Source organism: Drosophila pseudoobscura, chromosome X (genome assembly GCF_009870125.1).
Source record: "Drosophila pseudoobscura strain MV-25-SWS-2005 chromosome X, UCI_Dpse_MV25, whole genome shotgun sequence".
NCBI classification, from domain to species: domain Eukaryota; kingdom Metazoa; phylum Arthropoda; class Insecta; order Diptera; family Drosophilidae; genus Drosophila; species Drosophila pseudoobscura.
Genome location: NC_046683.1, coordinates 67,464,222 through 67,483,440, shown reverse-complemented (window position 1 = coordinate 67,483,440; position 19,219 = coordinate 67,464,222). Strand labels below are relative to the sequence as shown.

At 46.1% G+C, this 19,219-nt stretch overlaps 4 protein-coding genes across 8 annotated transcripts; all 4 read left to right on the top strand.

Annotated features, from left to right (window-relative positions):
* Positions 1 to 215: 215 nt before the first annotated feature.
* Positions 216 to 1,553, top strand: LOC4814008 (cytochrome c oxidase assembly protein COX18, mitochondrial). Its single transcript, XM_001354128.4, has 2 exons — positions 216 to 860; positions 916 to 1,553. The coding sequence occupies exons 1-2, from the start codon at positions 396 to 398 to the stop codon at positions 1,501 to 1,503; spliced, it is 1,053 nt and encodes a 350-aa protein (XP_001354164.2). The 5' UTR covers positions 216 to 395; the 3' UTR covers positions 1,504 to 1,553.
* A 368-nt stretch (positions 1,554 to 1,921) lies between these two features.
* teq (Tequila) lies at positions 1,922 to 11,443 on the top strand. Of its 5 annotated transcripts, XM_033384540.1 has the most exons (18): positions 1,922 to 2,142; positions 2,349 to 2,928; positions 2,979 to 3,179; positions 3,372 to 3,617; positions 3,679 to 4,155; positions 4,213 to 4,776; positions 4,900 to 5,145; positions 5,199 to 5,660; positions 5,722 to 6,453; positions 6,517 to 6,990; positions 7,048 to 7,311; positions 8,668 to 9,264; positions 9,320 to 9,711; positions 9,775 to 9,930; positions 9,992 to 10,763; positions 10,830 to 10,922; positions 10,983 to 11,066; positions 11,127 to 11,263. In XM_033384540.1, exons 1-18 carry the CDS (start codon positions 2,095 to 2,097, stop codon positions 11,261 to 11,263), a joined length of 6,525 nt encoding a protein of 2,174 aa, XP_033240431.1. In that variant the 5' UTR covers positions 1,922 to 2,094. The 5 variants fall into 5 exon arrangements, with proteins under 5 accessions (XP_033240431.1, XP_015042526.2, XP_015042524.2 ...); XM_015187040.2 differs by having other exon boundaries at positions 1,923 to 2,142; positions 7,048 to 9,264; positions 11,127 to 11,443; XM_015187038.2 differs by lacking the exons at positions 3,372 to 3,617; positions 3,679 to 4,155 and having other exon boundaries at positions 1,924 to 2,142; positions 2,979 to 3,139; positions 4,257 to 4,776; positions 7,048 to 9,264.
* Positions 11,444 to 12,110: 667 nt separating this feature from the next.
* LOC4814044 (uncharacterized) lies at positions 12,111 to 13,648 on the top strand. Its single transcript, XM_001354130.4, has 4 exons — positions 12,111 to 12,378; positions 12,723 to 12,833; positions 12,887 to 13,303; positions 13,372 to 13,648. Exons 1-4 carry the CDS (start codon positions 12,208 to 12,210, stop codon positions 13,519 to 13,521), a joined length of 849 nt encoding a protein of 282 aa, XP_001354166.1. The 5' UTR covers positions 12,111 to 12,207; the 3' UTR covers positions 13,522 to 13,648.
* Positions 13,649 to 15,597: 1,949 nt separating this feature from the next.
* LOC4814012 (uncharacterized) lies at positions 15,598 to 16,349 on the top strand. The gene has a single exon (XM_001354131.4). It carries the CDS (start codon positions 15,776 to 15,778, stop codon positions 15,986 to 15,988), a length of 213 nt encoding a protein of 70 aa, XP_001354167.2. The 5' UTR covers positions 15,598 to 15,775; the 3' UTR covers positions 15,989 to 16,349.
* The last annotated feature ends 2,870 nt before the right edge of the window (positions 16,350 to 19,219 follow it).

Below are 19,219 nucleotides of genomic sequence, written 5' to 3'. Positions count from 1 at the left end.
GCAATTGATTGCACTGCAATTAATTATGTTATTAGTTGCACTTTTCCGCAAACTTTTTTTGGTTGTTCTTCGTCAGTATATTTGCGGTATTTTTAAAATATATTTTATCGATAAGAGGTAGCAAAATTTTTTTTTGAAATCGGTAAAGTGGAAAAAGTTAAATCGATAAACAATTTTAAAATTTTTGAAAATTTTACATTTTGCTTTGTACTTTGTCCTTACTTACTCATATATACACACATGAGCTTGAGCAAAACAAACGGAATAAGTTTGTTTACGTTTGAAGAAAGAATGGAAAAGAAAAGGAAAAAATGCTAATGGTCACACTAATCTGATCAGCTGGAATGTTAGGTGAAACAACTTTCGGTTGAGCAAGATTTGTTTTTAATTTTTAAATGACAACGTTGCTGCTGCTGCGTGCCTGCCGACGGCCTAACATTGCGGCCACCTACACCAATGGCTACTTACGGGCAAGCACACCAAACGGCACGCCCGATCGTCGCCTGGCATCAACAGAAGCGGCGGCGGCAAGTGTGCAACTCGCCAATTCTGGCGATCTAGTGGGATTTTGGCAGACTCTATCAAATAGCACTCCAGTTGCCTATATGCAGGATGCACTTATCCAGATCCACGACTACAGTAACCTGCCCTGGTGGTCCTCCATTGTGCTGTCCACGTTCCTGTTTCGAGGTGTCATCACGTTGCCGCTGACGATTTACCAGCATAAAATTACTGCGCGCATAGAGCGGATAGCCTTGGAAATGCCAGCTCTAGTGGAGGAGCTAAAGCGTGAGGCGGCGATGGCTAGGCAGAAGTTCAAGTGGAGTGACAAGGAAACGTCAATCGTCTACAGGCGTTCGGTTTGCATAAGAGAGACAATTTCATTAAGCAATTGCTAATTCCCCTTCCTTTCAGATCAAGAAGCAATGGCAAAACCTGATAGTGCGCGACAACTGCCATCCAATGAAGACAATCATCGTGCTGTGGGGTCAGATTCCTCTGTGGATTTTCCAGTCCGTCGCCCTTCGCAATTTGGTTTACATGCTGCCGGATCCGACCACATTACAAGCCCAGATTACCGCCACAGAAATGACAATTGGCGGATTTGGCTGGATACCAAACCTCACTGTGGTGGACAGTTCCTATATACTGCCTGTGACCCTAGGCCTCCTCAATCTGGGCATCATAGAGCTCCAAGCCATGACGAGAACACGGCGGCCCACACGTCTGCAGAACATTGCCAATCATGTGTTTCGCGGACTGAGCGTCGTTATGGTACCAGTGGCCTGCACAGTGCCCTCGGCTCTCTGTGTGTACTGGGTGGCCTCCAGCACCTTTGGTCTGGCCCAAAATATGTTGCTTCTCTCCCCTGAAGTGCGACGGGCAGTGGGAATACCCAAAACCCAAACGGAACTGAGCCAACCGTACGACCAGATCTGGCTAAAGATACAGCAAAAAGTGAAGCTCGCTCCGCCGCCTGCAGATAAGCCGACAACCAAGTGATCCAATCCCCATAGAACCATAGCCATAGTCATCTATCTAGTCTAAATTAGGTGAGACTTAAGTTGTTTGTTAAATGCGTTGAACGTTGTGTAAATATAAGCAGAGCAGCCATAAAATGCATCAAGAGTACACGCGTCTATGCGCCATTGTAGATCATCATCATCATCACATCGTGGATGTGATCCATCCATCATCTAATTCATTATCAGTAGTTTCAGAACAGAACAGAAATATGTGAGGGAAAAACCATCAAAAAAATAATACAAACAAAATGCAGCGATAAGACAGTAAAAAAAAAGGTCTTGAGTTTACTAAAACAGATAATTCCAGACTCAATTGGCTCTGGCGACGAGAGCTTCATCAGCATCTATCAGCGAGCAGGGAGCAGAGATAGAGATTCCCTCTTTCCAATAGAATTGAAATGCGAGCGCTGAGTCAGTCGAGGCTGAGACTTGAGCGGGACTACAAGTTAAAACAGAAATTCGATCGCGTCTCGGGCAAAATCTTTGAACAGCTGCTATCAGTATCTGTAGATTAAAAGAATATACATATATAAACATTCAAAAAAACATAATTATCGTCCAAGGAAACATGGCCAAGTGGCTTTTGGGCCTTTGGTTGTTGCTCCTGGTGGTCAATGTTAGTATTGCATGAATACTTCGTGGATTATTATTCAGAACAGAAGAACCCTCCTTTTCCTGGGATTCCGATTACGAATTAGTTTGCCAATTGTATACAGGAAGTATTTGCGCACTTAAATTGATCCTAATTACAAGCTGTACCCCAAAGATCGAATTCAATTGATGTTTTTAATAATACTTATTTCGCAATTATGCATTCGACAGGGGCATGAGGCAAATGCTTATCATTCTGGTGGCTACCGGACGAGCGGCAGCAATCAGGCAGAACAAGCCGGGTTATCGGCAGGGCATTCAGCGTACGGGAGCAGCGGGAACATTCAAGAGCAGCCCATCTACGAGCGACCATCGGAGGGAGGAGTTGGAGGTGGAGCCTGTCCTCCTCAGTTCTCGGGAGTGGTGTCCTATCCCTATGACTGTCATCGCTACGTGAACTGCCACAACGGCAGTCCCACCATCCAGACATGTGCACCCGGAACCCTTTTCAATGCCAGAACGCTGGTGTGCGATCATCCCAGCAATGTGGCATGTGCCACGCCTGCAGGAGGAGCACAAGCAGCTGAGCCGAATCGATCAGCGCGTCTGAGGGAAGTGGATACAGAGCCCAGGTGTACGCCTGGAGTGATTGGATTGCAGCCACATCCGACGGATTGTACAAAGTTTCTCAATTGCGCCAATGGAAAAGCCTTTGTGCAGGACTGCGGACCTGGCACGGCATTCAGTCCATCCGCCCTAGTTTGTGTTCACAAGAGCACCGTCGACTGTGGGGCAGAAGCGGCCGGACAAGGTATGTATGATTAATGCTCACCGATTACCACTAACTAACACCTGGGTAAGGCTTCTCTCAAGTCTCCTCGGAAGTCCCACGCTGTCCTCCCGGTCTGCGTGGGCTCCATCAGCATCATCGGGATCCGTACAAGTATCTGGTATGCGGCATCGGTGTCCAAGCGAGGGTTGAGCAATGTCCCCCTGGGCAGAACTTCGATGCCCACAGATTGGTATGTGTTTTTTCAGCCTCCTCTTCCTCCCAGTCGTCCTGTAAGTCGAATTATATTCCTGATCTTTATCCTGCTTTGCCTTGCTTTGGTTCATCTCGTTTTCTATTTGGGTTTGTGTTTCTCATCTCGATTCATGCGGTTCATGCCTTTGCTTTTGCCTGCTTTTGATCTATATTGCTTTCCATGTTTTTTGATATATGTATATAATCTTTCCTCCAATGCCTTATCTTAGCTTCTACTTTCAATTCTTCCGAGCTTCATGTCAGCGATATACTGTGTCCTACCGGAGCGAATGGTCTTTTTGTTCATCCCTTCGATCAGACCAAGTTCCTCAATTGTAAGGACGGAAAGGTGGCCGTTCAGGGCTGTCAGTCCGGAAATGTGTTTAGCATATCGAAGGGGTATTGTCATTTGAAATCTCAGTTGATCCTCAATGACTACGTCACTTATACTATCTCTGAGATCAGCTACGAGTTTTGTAAGTCCCCCGATTTGGTGAATTTTCCTTCCATTTTCCTTAAATCAGTTCACTCTCTCAGCTCTGATACTAACTGCATGTCCTAACGGACTAGAAGGCCTCCATCTCTATCCTTATGATGCTGGGAAATATGTCCGATGCTTCGCTAGTGGCCAAATGTCCATCCTCGAGTGTGGGCCGCAGAATGCTTTCAGTCTGTCGCAAAGAGATTGTCGGCCGCGTCGTCAAGTTCGCAGTGGAGATCGGGTCAGGTTCTGGGAGGAAATAGAAGTTCAGACGACCACTACTGTCAGTTATCTAGACAGTCATGGGCCAACAGTTCTGTCCTCGCTCAGATCTTGTCCCCTCAACCTTCAAGGCAACTATCCATATCCCTTCCATGCGGGTCACTTTGTAAAGTGCCAAAATGGGCTTCTCCAGGTAGAATGTTGTCCATCTGGCTTCGTTTTCAGTCTCTCCAAACGCGCGTGTGCTGCTCGTCATCTCCTCTCTGCGCATGAATACCTGGATTATTCCTACCTCAGCGTTGAGTTCTCCAGTAAGCTAACCCCATACACATTCAGCATTGATCCGAAGTGACATTCTCCTTTCGCAGCTGAATTTATGCATGATTTCACAGCTGTTGCATGTCCTCCGCAGAGCAGGGGATATTATCTGCATCCCTTCGACTGTACCAAGTATCTGAAGTGCCTCGATCAGCAGACTGCCATCGAAAGCTGCCAGCAGGGCCTGGTGTTCAGCATCTCCCTGCAGAGATGTGTTTCCAAGGATCAACTGGCAGCAAACTACGACAGCGTGGAGTATCTATGGGAGGCGCAGCACGAACCAAGTGAAGACGGCGCAGGACGACAGTCATATGGAAAAAACCTGAATGTAAACGGCTATGCTTCATGTCCACCGGGTGCTTTTGGACTTCAAGTCCATCCCTTCGACTGCACCAAGTTCCTGAATTGCGCCAATGGTCAGACCTTCGTTGAAAGCTGTGGGCCAGGAACAGCATGGAGCACTGCCAGCAGCACCTGTGATTTTGCCTTTAAAGTGGACTGCAGTGGCAGGAGTGCTTCGACGGTCCTCAATCCATCAGCGCATACTAAAACAAGTAAAACGACAGCCCACTTGAGTGGTCCAGAGCATATTTACGAACCCACACAGCCTTCTTGTAAGTCGAATCATTCTTCTTTCACTTTTTTGCTTTTCCATTTGGGCATGTTTTACCATTCTGCAATCCATTCTTTGCTCGCTACTTTTGAATGAACGCTAATCAGTATCAGCCCCTTCTTAGCCGACCCTTTCACTGCAGTGGAGACGAATCCAAGCGATCTCCTGTGCCCTGCGGGAGTGGATGGTCTCTTTGTCCATCCCTTCGATCAGACCAAGTTTCTCAATTGCAAGGCCGGAAAAGTGGCCGTTCAGAGCTGCCAGCCTGGCTATGTGTTCAGCATATCCAGGGGGTATTGCCAGCTCAAGTCCCAATTGGTTTACTCCGACTATGTGACATACATTACCTCGGAGATCAGCTACGAGTATTGTAAGTCCTATCATCGGGGTCAAGCATTTTCATTTACCCTTTGACTCTCCCAGCTATGATCCTATCCGCTTGTCCTGGTGGCACCGACGGACTCCACCTCTATCCCTACGATGCTGGCAAATATGTCCGATGCTCTGCTAGCAAGATGACCATTCTCGCCTGTGAGCAACAGATGGCCTTCAGTCTGTCGCAGAAGGCTTGCCGGCCGCGCAGTCAGCTGAACAGTGAAGATCGCGTCAAGTTCTTGGAGGAACTGCAGGTTCAGACTACGTACAGCTATCAAGACAGTCAGACACTGCAATCTCCACTCAGATCGTGTCCACGAAATCTCCAAGGCAACTATCCATATCCCTTCCATGCGGGTCACTTTGTAAAGTGCCAAAATGGGCTTCTCCAGGTAGAGGGTTGTCCATCGGGTTTCGTCTTCAGTCTCTCCCAACGCGTGTGCGCGGCGCGTCATCTCCTCTCTGCCCATGACTTCCTGGATTACGTATATCTCAGTGGCCAGTTTTTGAGTAAGCTTCCTGAAACATTGATCCTTTACTATTGATTCGAGATGCAGCATCTCCCTCTCAGCGGACTTCATGCAGGACCTCACAATGATCACGTGTCCTCCCCGAAGCCAGGGCTATTATTTGCATCCCTTTGACTGCACCAAGTATGTAATCTGCTGGGATCAGCAGACCGCCATCGAGAGCTGCAAGCAGGGTGAGGTCTTCAGCATCTCACAGCAGATCTGCGTGGCCAGGGACAAGGTAACGGCGTCCTACGATCGCGTCGAGTATCTGGGCGAGACACAGCATGAATTGAGCGAAGAGGCCGAATCAGAACAGCCCTTGCCGGGAAGGGGCTTCCCACATGACGGAGGATATCAGCCACAACATTCAGGACTTCCACTTGACGGAAGGTACCAGCCACAACGATATGTACCTGTATTTGGCGGAGGAAATCAGCCATCGCTGGGGAGCATCATTCCACAGGCTGCAGGATATCCGCCACAAGCACAACCAACTGGACCGGCCTTTGACGGAGGATACCAGCAATCGCAGGGCAGGGGCTTCCCACAAGAAGGAGGCTACCAGCCAGCGCCTGCTGCTTTGATGTGTCCGCCCAGAGTGACCGGCCTGTTCCCAAATCCCTTCGATGCCATGGGCTATCTTCATTGCATGGAGGGTCACACTCTGACACGGAGATGTTCGACCACCGATGTCTTCAGCATTTCTCGCGGCTTTTGCGTGCCCCATCAGCAAGTGGCCAGCGGGGATCGCATACCGTATAACCAGCAGAGGTCCGTGGAGGAGGATGCCTGTGAGTAGGACTTAAGCGAGTTCTAAATTGTGCGTTGACGAGCTTGACACTATGTCCTTCCAGTTGTGAGATGTCCCACGGGGGCCAGTGGGAACTTTGTCTATCCTTTCGACTGCGCGAAGTTCCTGAGCTGCGGGCCAAACGGAATGATCCTGACGAGCTGTCCGGCAGACCAATATTTCAGTGTACGCCGTGGTCTGTGCCAGCCCAAGGAGCAAGTGATGCGTGAGGATCGCCTCTACACGAACAGCGAGCTACTGATCATCTACGAGTGGACGCAGCAAATGAAAGCCGAGGGAGTAAAAACCGTCTGTCCCGTGGGAGTCAGTGGATCCCTGCCACATCCGAGGATTTCCAGCAAGTTCATCAGATGCCAGCCGGGCCTGGCCGAAATCTACGACTGCCCGAGTGGACAGATTTTTAGTATTTCCCGTCGATTGTGTGGGCCGGACGCAGAGATGCCAAGCCACGATCGCTGCGATTATATCGTGGGGGGGGAAGGGGAAGCCTCTTATGGGTGGAGGGATCAGCTTAATGGTTACTAACCCTTGGGTCGTGTCCGACTAGTGTTAAATCCTCTCCTTCTACTTGCAGACAATCGCCAGTCAAAATCCTACGAGACAGCCGGCCAGGATCAGTGGGGAAACCGGTATGTGGCCAGGACAACGACCACAGTGGTTGGCGACGGCGATCGCTGGAGGGATATGAATATGCAGCGCCCTCCTGGCATCGGCTTCCAGCACAGTCCACAGTATCATGCCAATCCTTCGCAGGGTTGGTCCGGTCAGGGCAGCTCCTACGACCATCGATCCCCCACCCAGAGTGTGCTCTATGTGGAGGGATCCCTTCAGCTCAACCGTAATTATCCTACATCTAAGACTCCTCTGGCACCCATGGTGCCTAGCGCTCCTCTGGCACCCACCACTCCTGGTCAGGTGTTCTACGCCGAACGTGTTGAGAAGGAAGCAAACCCGCGAGGACAGGCTCCAGGATCTATTGATACAACGGGGTACAACTTCAGCCCCAGTGTCGAACACGGCTCACCGACCAACAGATGGCAGCCCATTCCCCCAAAACAAACACCATCAATGCCTCCACTTGCTCCTCTTGGTGGACAACAAACCCTAGAACTTGATTATAAGCCTGACAATCCACCGACTTACAATCAGTATCAGCCTAGTGGAAGGGAATCCCATTTCAGAGCTCATTTAGCAGAACAGCGACCTTTTGAAAGGGAACACCCATCCGGAACCCCCTTAGCAGGACAGCAACCAATCGATTTGGGTTACAGTCCCGAATCTTTTCCCAATCAACAGAAACCACAAGATCCTCAGACCTATCCGAGACTACCCAGTCAGGGATTGCTTCCACCTAATCACGATTCTGATCAGCTGCCTAGTGAATCACATCAGATAGGAACCCGTTTCAATCCAATTGCCTCTCTGCAGCCCCATTTACCCAGCCCCAATGAGAGGCCCAGCTATCGGGGAGCTCCTTCCGATGAATCGAATCTTTATGGGGGACTACTGCCGCCCAACCCCAGTCCCCCTATACCCACGCAGTTACCCACAACAAAGACGCCCTCGAAGCTGCACACGTATCCCATTTATCCGCACATAGGCAATGCGTCGGTGCCACAGAGTGCCAGTCATCCGCACTACAGTCCCTCGTATGCGGGCATATCCCATTCGCGTAATGCCTCCTGGGCCAAGGGGTCAGTGATAACCAGTACGACGACAGCTCGAACTGACGACTCCGACGATCTGCTCGTTGCTGAAGACAATTTTGAATATGAGGAGATAGATTTACCAACAGAGGCGACTACAAGCGAGAGAAGTGGGCTGGCGCCGCCTCCCTTTAATCATCAGTTTTATAGTCCTCCCAAGAGTCTTTCCTCGCAAGCCTCCACACCGGCTGATCCAGTCTCCCAACTGGCCATCAGTGAGGCTCTGAAGCTTATGCTACGTCCTTACTTCAATCACAGTGGCAATGCCCAGGAGAGACAGGCCAAGCAGGCAGAATCGGCGATAGTCTCTGTGATTAGCAAACCTTTAACGAGCACTAGCCCTACAACGACTACGAGCACTACAACAATAACTTCAATACCTGAAAGAATAGCTACCACAACACCCAATCCAGACGATGACGCCGAACTGATTAAAGCCGGGGAACAGGAGAGCTTGGACCTAACTGACGACTACTCTGTTTTTCCAGATGCCGGGGAAACGGCCCGAACCGAGCAGACCATAGATCCCACCACGTACCAATCCCCGACTGACTTCCATCGGAGCACCCGCAGAGCGGAAATCGAAACAACCACAATCAATTGGCACGCGTCCGGTCACAGTCGTGACTTCCACAGACGCCATCCAAATCTCCTCGATCCGCTCTCCCTCCAAAAACACAACCATCCTCCCCCTAACTCTCATCACCACAATCCACACAGACACCACGAGCACAGCCCCGATTTCCATCGTCGTCATCCGGAGATGCCCAATCCGTTCCCTAAAAAGGAAACCTTACCCGAATGGGAACTTCCCGAACATCAGCAGCCGGAGAAGGAGACCGACTGGAAGCTGATGACCAATCCGAATGCCGAGTCTGTCACATCCAGAATAGATGTGCGAAGCTTCTTCAATGAAACCTGCGAATTCGATTGCCAGAACGGAATCTGCGTGCCGCAGGACTCCGTCTGTGATGGCTTTAACCACTGTGGAAATCGCCTAGACGAGAGCAACTGCAATCACTTGGGCTACGAGGTGCGTCTGACCGGCGGAGAGATGCCGCACATGGGTCGGATATCAGTCAAAAGTGAGTAGATAAACCAAGAGAATGAAGTCTATACTTAACCATTACCATTTTTCAGTCAATGGCCAGTGGGGCTATGTGTGCGATGACAAGTTCGGACTAAGGGACGCCGATGTGGTGTGCCGGGAGCTGGGCTACAAGTTGGGTGCCCAAGAGGTTCGCGGTAGCTCCTTTTATGCTCCTGCCGATCAGAACTTCAACTACGCCATGGACGAGGTCGAGTGCCAGGGCAACGAAACGATGCTGAAGGATTGCCACTTCAAGGGCTGGGGCGTCCACAATTGTGGAGTCGATGAGGTGGCCGGCGTTGCCTGCAAGGTCCCCATGATGAAGTGTCCGAACAACTACTGGCTCTGTCAGACCTCCAAGGAGTGCATACCGCCAGCCTTCGTTTGCGACCATACTGCGGACTGTGCAGATAAGTCGGACGAAAGCCCGACCGTTTGTCAGGTGGGTTAAACACAGGTGGAGAAGTATCCCCAATGCAATCTAATGATGATCATTCCCACACAGGCTCCTGTTGAGTTTCGTTTGGAGGGAGGTCGCAGCTCCAATGAAGGCCGACTGGAAGTCAAATACCATGGCGTGTGGGGTAGCGTGTGCGATGATGACTTCAACTTAAAGTCTGCCCAGGTGGCATGCAATTCCTTGGGCTACTATGGACCAGCGGTAAGGAAGTTAAGTAGAGAATTCTAGTGAATGCAAGATCTTTTCCCTTGAAAACCCACAGAAACTGGAGAATAACATCTTTGGCCATGGAAACGGACCCATTTGGCTGGATCAGGTGATGTGCTTTGGCAATGAGAGCAGCATCGACAAATGCAGCCACTGGAACTGGGGCGACCACAACTGCAATCACACCGAGGATGTGGCCCTGCATTGCTCGGCAGGACCACCTCCTCGATCAGCAAGCCGCCTCAAAGCGCTGAAGCAGGGTGAATCAGGGAAAAGTGCAGCCCTGTCCTACTCCGACATTGGCCTGTGGGAGCGGTCCAGCCGTGCCATGCGCTCTCCTCGCCGCTGTGGAATCTTCAAGGACGATTTGTCGGATGAGTATGCTCATAGCGGGGAGCGTGTGGTGAAGGGAAAGACAGCGCGTCGGGGTCGTCATCCGTGGCAGGCCACCATTCGAACACGAGGACGTGGCGGTATCTCCAGTCACTGGTGCGGGGCCGTGGTGATCTCCAAGCGCCATCTACTCACAGCCGCCCACTGTCTCTATGGCAACGCAAAGGATGCGTACTTTGTGCGGGTGGGAGATCACTATGCCAACATTGCCGAGTCCTCCGAGGTGGACACTTTCATTGAGAAGTGGTACACGCACGAGAAGTTCCGCGACGGCACTCACATGAACAACGACATCGCTGTGGTGGTGCTGAAGCGTCCCCTGAAGTTCAGCGACTATGTCCAGCCCATCTGTCTGCCGGACAAGAATGTGGTTTTCCAAGGCAATCGAAATTGCACAATTTCCGGCTGGGGCTCTATCAAATCTGGAGTTTCCAGTAAGTCGGGTTATAAATCAGAGTTTTCCTGCACCCGCATCCGATTCATTTGTTCCTCTTTTTCAGCTCCTTCTCAAGTACTGAGATCTGCGGAGCTGCCCATTTTGCCTGATGAAACCTGCAAGCAATCGAAAGTCTATGGCTCAGCCATGTCCGAAGGTACTTTTAACTAAAACTAAGTCTTTTAGAAACGCATTCCAATCTTTTGCCTTTTTGCAGGTATGTTCTGTGCTGGTTCTATGGACGAGAGTGTAGATGCCTGCGAGGGCGACTCTGGCGGTCCGCTCGTCTGTTCTGATGATGGTAAAATATCCTTCTCTAAGCCAATCCAAAGATCCTGATGACAAATTAAACTATTCTCAGATGGTGAAACCTTGTATGGCCTCATATCGTGGGGCCAGCACTGCGGCTACATAAATAGACCAGGTGTCTATGTCCGTGTGAACCATTATATCGATTGGATCTACGAGAAGATCAATGAGAGCTTGTTGCGATTTTAGAGGAGAACCACCTTTCGCTTACATGACTATTAAATATATAATACGAATTTTGTAATTAATTTTTTTGAATATTTCTTTTAAAAATTGTAAGTTTACGTCTCCACACAAATTAAATGTCGTGCACGCAGCGTACATTAATAGCATAATCAATGCTAATAAACGGAACCACAGCAACAGAGACTGCTTAAGCGAACATCATCATTAAGCTGCCATAGGCAAAGATTTAATTCACAAGTCCGGCGATGTTTTCTTGACTCATCCCCATTCTAATTCACGAAGTTCCATTCGAGCATCACTCCGATTCAATCCGATTTACTCAAGCTTCGCTCTAGATCGGTTTGGCTATTATATTTGTTTGGTGTGCTGCCTCTTGGCTGGCTTTTTGGTGCAGGCAGCACAGCCACTCGTTTAATTGACGGTCAACTCGGAGCGGACACACACTCAATTGACACCAAGACTCGTGGGTCAAAAGGGGTAGCGGAAGGTTGTGGGTGGCGGGGCTTGGGATGGGATGGGCAGGCGAAGAGTGCGAGCTCCATTTACGCGCCTCGCTTCAGTCGCATTGTGCGGGCGTTGCGCGCGCGATTGGATGATCAGGGCCTGAAAAGCGCTACAATTAACTTAATTAATATCACAGTTTGCCGTGACTGGGGTACGTACGGAGAGCATGCGCAGACACTGTATTATTCCCTCTGTATTCTCTATCTCTCTTTTTTCTCTATACTTCTCTCAGCATGCGAAAGAGTGCACTCACTTTAAGCGGGCATCGGTTCCATTTATATGGGTAAAATACTCTCGCGAGAGACTCTCTCTGTGTCCGAGTCCGATCTGAGTGCTTCGTTAAGCTCAGTTCCGTTTGGTTAGTCGATAGTGAGACTTCATAAAGAGCAGATCAACAATCTAGTGGAGCTATCATCATTGCAGCTGCAAGAGAATCCACAAGAATGTTCATCAGATCCCTGGCCTACTGGCTGATATTCAGCATCTGCTGGTGTAATGGCAATGCCCTGGACCAATATGGCACCGTGTCTGGTGGATCCACCACAACGGAGAGAATCAATTCGGCAATGCGTTGCATGAACATCAATCCACAGAATTCGGTGGATCTGGAACAGGTGAGGGGCCCCACACTCAACATTAGAGAGAGGAAAATTCCCAATCGAAAATGATCACTAATGTATGTAAGGAATGCATGGCTGGCTAATGAAATTATGGCTGATTTGTTCTAATTAACCCTTTGCGCCGAATGTGGGCCCAATGTCAATTCTTGACCAGCATGGAGGGAGCATTGTTGTCCCATTGTGGTGGCATTTAATTGAACGCACAGAAAGTCGCATGCAAATCGCACAAATGACCTCCATCAGTACTACATTGCCCTCCTTCTCTCCCGCTCTCGCTCTGTGGGTGTGTGTTTGTGTGTGCACTCGAAAACTAATGACCAGAATCTGCCTCTATATAGATAATGGGCCTCTGGTACGGCAGCGAGATCATCGTCCACAGCCAAGACTTTCCCGGCGTCTATGAGTACGATTCGTGCGTCATCATACACCTGGCTGACGTGACCGATCAGGTAAGTGTGTCTGCCCCTAGTGATGGGTCTCCAAATCTCTCTCTCCCTCTCAGATGGTCAACAGCCTCAGCAATCGCGGCTACGGCGGTGACGGCTATGGTTCCCCGGACTACAACCGGAATCAAAACAACTACGGACGTGACCCGACAACACCCTCGTATATGGGAGAGGATAATTATCCGAATCAGGGGCGGGTAAAGCAGAACTATCTGCGTTTGGTCTGGAGCGAACGCGACAATAATTTAGAGTATACGTTCAACTATACGACTCGAACACCCGGGCAGTGGTCCAACATTGGGGATCAGCGGGGCAGTCTGGTGACCCTAAACTCCTACACGCAGTTCACGGGCACCGTCCAGGTGGTCAAGGCGGTCAACGATCACCTGGTGCTGACCTTCTGCGGCAACGATGTGAAGAGCTCCATTTACACGGTGGTGTTGTCACGGAATCGCCTGGGACTCAGTGCAGATGTAAGTGGAAGTGGAATGTTTCCCCCATGTTTGGATCCAACTAATCATATAATCCAATATACTTCCAGGAGCTGCGCAGTATTCGTAATCTCCTCTCACGTCGTGGCCTCTACACGGAAACCATTCGAAAGGTCTGCAATGGCTGTGGCCATCTGGGAGGTAACATTATCTCGATGCTCCTGTTTCTGCTTCTGCTCGTCTGGGGTCGCGGCCAGTGAGGTCGGAGGTCGTCGGAGCAGCTATCGTATTTAATGAGTCCAGCCATAATATTTTAATTTATGTGTAAACTACTTAAGCAATACAGTGACGAGAGTTCGCCGAGTGCACTCCCCAAAAAAAAAAAAAGCGAACCCAATCGAGCTGTTTAGTTCAGTTCACATCGTTTGCTTCCGCTTTAATTGCTTGTCTTGTCCCAATTAAACCCAATTACCGCAGGCCACAGGCAGATCCGATGACTTAAGTGGGAATTAGTTAGCTATATGGTTAGTTGTAGGCGTTAAATGTACGAGAATGTACTCTTAATTCAATTAGTAAACCTAGCAGGGAATTCTACCATTCACCAGCATTTTGTTGGTACTACTTATGGCTACTCCACCCTATCTCCATACATACATACATATGTACCTCTCGAGGTAGTCCCAAAAGTAGGCAATATAAATTGCTTGCCAAAAATCAAACAAATTGTTGGATTTTGTTCTCTATATTGAGGTACCACCGTGACACACACGTTTGCCCCAATGCCATTACCAATCTAGATTATAGCATTGGTATTTTACATTATCAGCATAGCCCGAAAAGCTTAACAAATCTTATCAGTCCCCGGCAACTGGAAACTGGACTGAACCTGGACCTGCTAAACTCTGGTGGGTGGTTCTCTGGTCTTTGGGATATAATCTTTTATATTGTTAGGGTAAGCCCCCCCCGCAATCAATTTCAAAAAATCATACAACATACGATTGGCCTTAAATTGTGGCAAATTCACGCGATTTACCTCAAACGTCGCCTTTTAAGAAGTCAAAGTCTGGCGATTGCTTTATTTATATTTTTTTCAGACGTTTTCTTCTTGGTTTTGTTTCTTTTCTTTTCCTTTGTTAAGGTGATAAGGTGATTTTGGGCACTGAAAGTGCTAAAAGCTAAATGGGAACAAACTCACTCGCCGCGTTATCAGTCCCAACAGTCCCAAAGCCCAACAACAAGCTCGTATTGTATAGTACTAGGGGGAATACAAAAAAGTCTACCGTCTGGTGGTCAAAAGAAGAACACAATTGTAAACAAGCTATGAAAGAAAACACTCCACGAAAGCATGGAAAAGTTTTGGCGACAAAATATTCCCCATGCGATTAATGTACTTTGCTTTCCCCGGTTCCCCATCTATATTGACGGCATGACGAATAAATTGCACTATGCGACAACGTGGCAGAGGTTGATAAGCTTGTATTGGGTCCCCTCCCGCTGGGAGTTCTGTAATTGAACTTGAACTTTGAGTGCGATGCGATGCGATCATCATTATCATATCGTCTGTTATTGTTATTTAACGAATTTCGAGCGCACGCTTTTTGATGGATTTTACAACGCCTGATTGCAGTCATAGACTCATAGAAGGGGAGTCGCCGATGCCTGACGTTTTTTGTTTTGAAAGCAGGCTGATAAGAAGACCATGCACACGTCGAGAGCTCATGCTAGGTAAGTACTTTACAGAGCTGGGGCCTCTACAAGCTCAAGCACAAAAATGGATGGAATATATCTTAAAGTGCATAATCCAGCCGGCAGGATGTGTTTGCGTACGAATATAGCACGAATATATATTGTAAATATATAGTAGGTACATTTTTGCCATGAGAGCTGTGCAAAAAATGTGTCAATTCAACGATTTACGTCATTAGGGTGCATAGGGTATATGATTGTGCAGTATTTCTCTTTGGACTTTGAGCTTCATATGGGAAGTACTCTTACGAGATCGAAACTTTGGATTTAACCAGAACAAAGAGGAAACAATCCAGCCCCACTTGTACTTGGCCCGTCAGGTAAACAACAGACCTTCTAGGAAAATGCGTCGCAGTTGCATTTCGTTGCATCGCACTAGTGCCCGTCTGTCCGGGTGGGTGGCTCTGGGTGACTCTGGGCCATAAGCTAATCAATTAACAACCCTTTTAACAGCAGTATCATCATCTGAGCGAACAGCACAGCTGATAAGACCGCCAGACACTACTCGTATTTAGCAGCTAATGCCGAAAACACACAAATGGCAGATAACAAGCGGCATTCTAGGCGCCTATAAATACTGGACCCACAACCGACTAGAGACACAGAAACGAATCGTGCGCGCCAATGAATTAAACAAAGCGGAGAGCGGAGAGCCAGTACAACCCGTCAAACCCAACCCAAAGTCATATATAGAGTTTACTCTATATACCAACTGTGATAGCTGCCACAAGGAACAACGCCATCAACTCCATCAATCCATCGGTCAGAATGTCTGCGTCCAATAAATTGCCTCATCTGGTCAGTTCCACTTCTCGCTACATTGCCGGACGGAATGCCATGCAAACGGTGTACTGGAGGGCCTCTGCTGGACCCAATCCCCGCATGGTGAAGACCCACAAGAACTTCGAATTCGACCGCAAGCAGCTGGCCCCGAAAAGTGTAAGGATGCAGAACCACAATCACAGCTTCATCAGCAAGTAGAGGGAGCTCTTAGTTCCGGCCCTGACATGTTCCTAATGTGTGGACAGACGACACACACTTCAAAATATTCATAGAATTTTATTTTTTTTTGTTCATTGTGCACTTAATGTATTTATTGTGTGTAGTATTGTAAAGCGATAAACGCAATCGTGAGTGTAGTACTCGTAATTGTAAACTAAGCCGAGCCGGCACGTAGCGTCTCTGGAAGTAGAGCAAAACCCAGAATCGCAGTGCGACGTCTCCCCCAGAGGCTGGCGGCGCCGCGTGGCTACGACTATTCATGTACCTTGGCATTACAAAAATAACAAAGATTAAATAAAATGCATTATAGCTTGTAGATAATAAAACCCCCCACCCCTCACCCCATATGATGTTTTTCTTGGTCAAAGTCTCGGGAGGGGTCGGGTCCGGGGTCGGTCTGTCAGGTGCGTCATCGCGTGACATCAATCCATGGTCTGATCGGCAGCAGCAGCTTCTTTTTTGTTTTGTTTATTCATATTAAAATACGGTAATGTTCGGGTTTATTCCATTTTTTAAATATTTTATTTATTTAGTTTTATATTTATTACATACATTGAGTTCTCGTATATGTATATATAATTTATTTGTTTTTTTTTGTGTTTGGTTGCTTTTAAGTTTATTTTTTACTTTGTTTTGTTTTTTGTTTTCGTTTTGTATGTAATTATTTTATATACTTTTTCATTTAGGTTTATAATTTCGTTTTAGATATCGTTCGTACTTAAGTTTTATAGTATTCCTCTCGTCCTTCCATTCAGATTTTAGTTAATATAATTTGCTTGTGGGTGAAATATGTTTACGTTAAATTTTGTTTCGCTTTTCGTTTGGTTTTCCCTTTTCATTATGCCGTGTTATATTTATCGGGTTGTTCTTTACTTAAAATTACAGCCTTTATAAATAATTATTTTTTTATGCTATTCTTCATTTCATTTTTTTTTTTTTTCATTTTCCATTTTTCCGTTTTTTGTTTTTTCCGAATTTAGATCTCTTATATGTTTTGTTTTGCTTTATACTTTTTACTTCGCTTGCCGTTGTACTACGTATTCATTTTTCTTTCTTTCGTTATAATTTACTAAATATATAGAGACTTTTTTGTTTTCATTTTCCTTATCTGCATCGTATTTTGATGGATTTGAATAATTTGCACACATGTACATATGTATATAATATATATGTATATATATATATTGTTATCTAAATATATATTCCATATAGACTTTATATATATTATTCATATTTGACAATTTCAGTTGGGCTTAGTGTCTGGCTTTGCTTTTGTAGTGTAGTGTAGTTTTGTTTTTGGGTTTCTTTGTCTTTGTTTTTTGTTCACACGGAAGTTTTACACACATGAATAAAACCGAAAAAAAATACACACAAAACTTTGTGCATTTCTTTAGCTATAGCTTTGGTTTCTTTTTTTTATACTTTTCGGAATATGTTTTACTGTTTATGATCTCGTCTTTTTTTTTTGTTTTGTTTTTTTTTTTAATATATAGGTTTTCCTAACTCAATTCACATCAAAAAAAGTTTTCGTTTTTCGTTTATCTCAAAAGAGAAAAATATATATTAATTATTATCTTTGTTTTTATTTTACTTTCATTAAACCTTCTCGTCATGTTTTGTTTTTTGATTAAAAAATATTGCAGCTCAAAATTGTAATACTTTTGCATCTCCATCCCCCTCTCTCCTTCTCTCTTTAAAGCATAGAACACACTTTAGAGATCAGTAGTTCGATTCTGTCACTATAACTAACTGTCTTTCTGTCTCTTTCTTCCAATTATAGCTTCCTCTTTCTATGCCCTCACTCTCTCTCCGTTATGCTTCTGGCTGATATCATTTGTCGTTTGCTTGATCTGTAATTCATTTGTGTTGTTTGGGTTCGGGGTTTGGGTTGTTTGGGTTGTTTGGGGGTTCGTTCGTGTTTTTGTGTGTTTCATATGTTTTACGTATTTCCTTGACTTCGACTCTACTATTATGCTGCTCAGTATAGTGTATAGTATACTTTATATGTATATATAGACTCTTATGTATGGTAAATTGTTTCGCTAGAAATGTTTTTTTTTTTTCATTTACGGAAGAATTTGGATACATTTTTGTTAGTTTTCCATTTAAGTTTTAGCTAAAAAGTATAATTTCTCTAGTATTCGCGAGTATTTTGCATTACCCTTCAGCTAATCTTTTGCTATTTTCTTTTTGTTGCTATACATATTTTTAATTCTTATCCCTCGGTCATGTGGGCGCTTTAATTGGCTTAAAATATGTAGGTGTATCGGTATCTATATATCGCGGTCTATATCGGTATCGGTTTTGGTATCTCTACAGACGTGTATCTTGTGGCAAGCACACAATGACTCCTATCTCCTGTCTCCTGTTTCATCCTTCAGCTTCAGCACAGATTCTCACAATGTGCAGCACTTGAAATGCACTTTGATTCAATTTAGATAATTTTACACACATTCAGACATATGTACTATATATGTACGAGTATGCATGTATATTTTGCAACAGAATTTCGGCATATTTTTCGTTTTGTTTATATCTTAGAGGGGGGTTTTTGGTTTTTGGATTTTGGGGATAATGGCAAAATCAAATCAATGGAACGGGAGCTTAATGGACACAGTTTTGTCAGCAGAAGGCAATCAACGAAATTCTGCGCAAAAGTATAAATTTGAAGACAAAAACAAATGTGTAACCGAAAAGAATGTGTACCAAAGAGAATTTCCAGGAAAATTCCTTAAAATATCTGACAATTGTTGTAAATTCTTCAGTTGTGTGTTTGGTGTTTCTGTTGTGTCTATGTGTGGTTATGGTTGTATGTGGTTTACATCGACTCTGTCTCTTGACTAAAAATACTCAACAATTTCGTTTACATGAAACCATTTTAGCTACAATAAAATACAATACAATACAATACAATACCTTATATATGTTGTATATATGGTTAAATATTTCCTAAACACTCGCTGTCATTTCAACATTGATAGAAAAACCGTCATTGTTTGTTCTTGCTTTTCACCATTTGCCATGTTTTGCCTATACATACAGATCGGATCGAAATCTCGCTCTAGAAATTGGTTATGCTTTTGCATTGTATAAAGTATGTTCGAAAAACTCTTTTGCTGACAACAATGATCCAAAAAAGATTTGGTGGTGGTGGTTATGGTTGTGGTGACTTGGGCTCGGGGGAATGTCAACCTCAACTGAACTAACGAA

Coding starts and splice junctions, on each gene's coding strand:
- LOC4814008 (XM_001354128.4), top strand. CDS start 396: ATGACAACGTTGCTGCTGCTGCGTGCCTGCCGACGGCCTAACATTGCG. Junction 861..915: donor CAATCGTCTACAGGCGTTCG/GTTTGCATAAGA, acceptor CCTTCCTTTCAG/ATCAAGAAGCAATGGCAAAA.
- teq (XM_015187040.2), top strand. CDS start 2,095: ATGGCCAAGTGGCTTTTGGGCCTTTGGTTGTTGCTCCTGGTGGTCAAT. Junction 5,661..5,721: donor TCTCAGTGGCCAGTTTTTGA/GTAAGCTTCCTG, acceptor TCTCCCTCTCAG/CGGACTTCATGCAGGACCTC. Junction 10,923..10,982: donor TGGCTCAGCCATGTCCGAAG/GTACTTTTAACT, acceptor GCCTTTTTGCAG/GTATGTTCTGTGCTGGTTCT.
- LOC4814044 (XM_001354130.4), top strand. CDS start 12,208: ATGTTCATCAGATCCCTGGCCTACTGGCTGATATTCAGCATCTGCTGG. Junction 12,379..12,722: donor ATTCGGTGGATCTGGAACAG/GTGAGGGGCCCC, acceptor GCCTCTATATAG/ATAATGGGCCTCTGGTACGG. Junction 12,834..12,886: donor TGGCTGACGTGACCGATCAG/GTAAGTGTGTCT, acceptor TCTCCCTCTCAG/ATGGTCAACAGCCTCAGCAA.
- LOC4814012 (XM_001354131.4), top strand. CDS start 15,776: ATGTCTGCGTCCAATAAATTGCCTCATCTGGTCAGTTCCACTTCTCGC.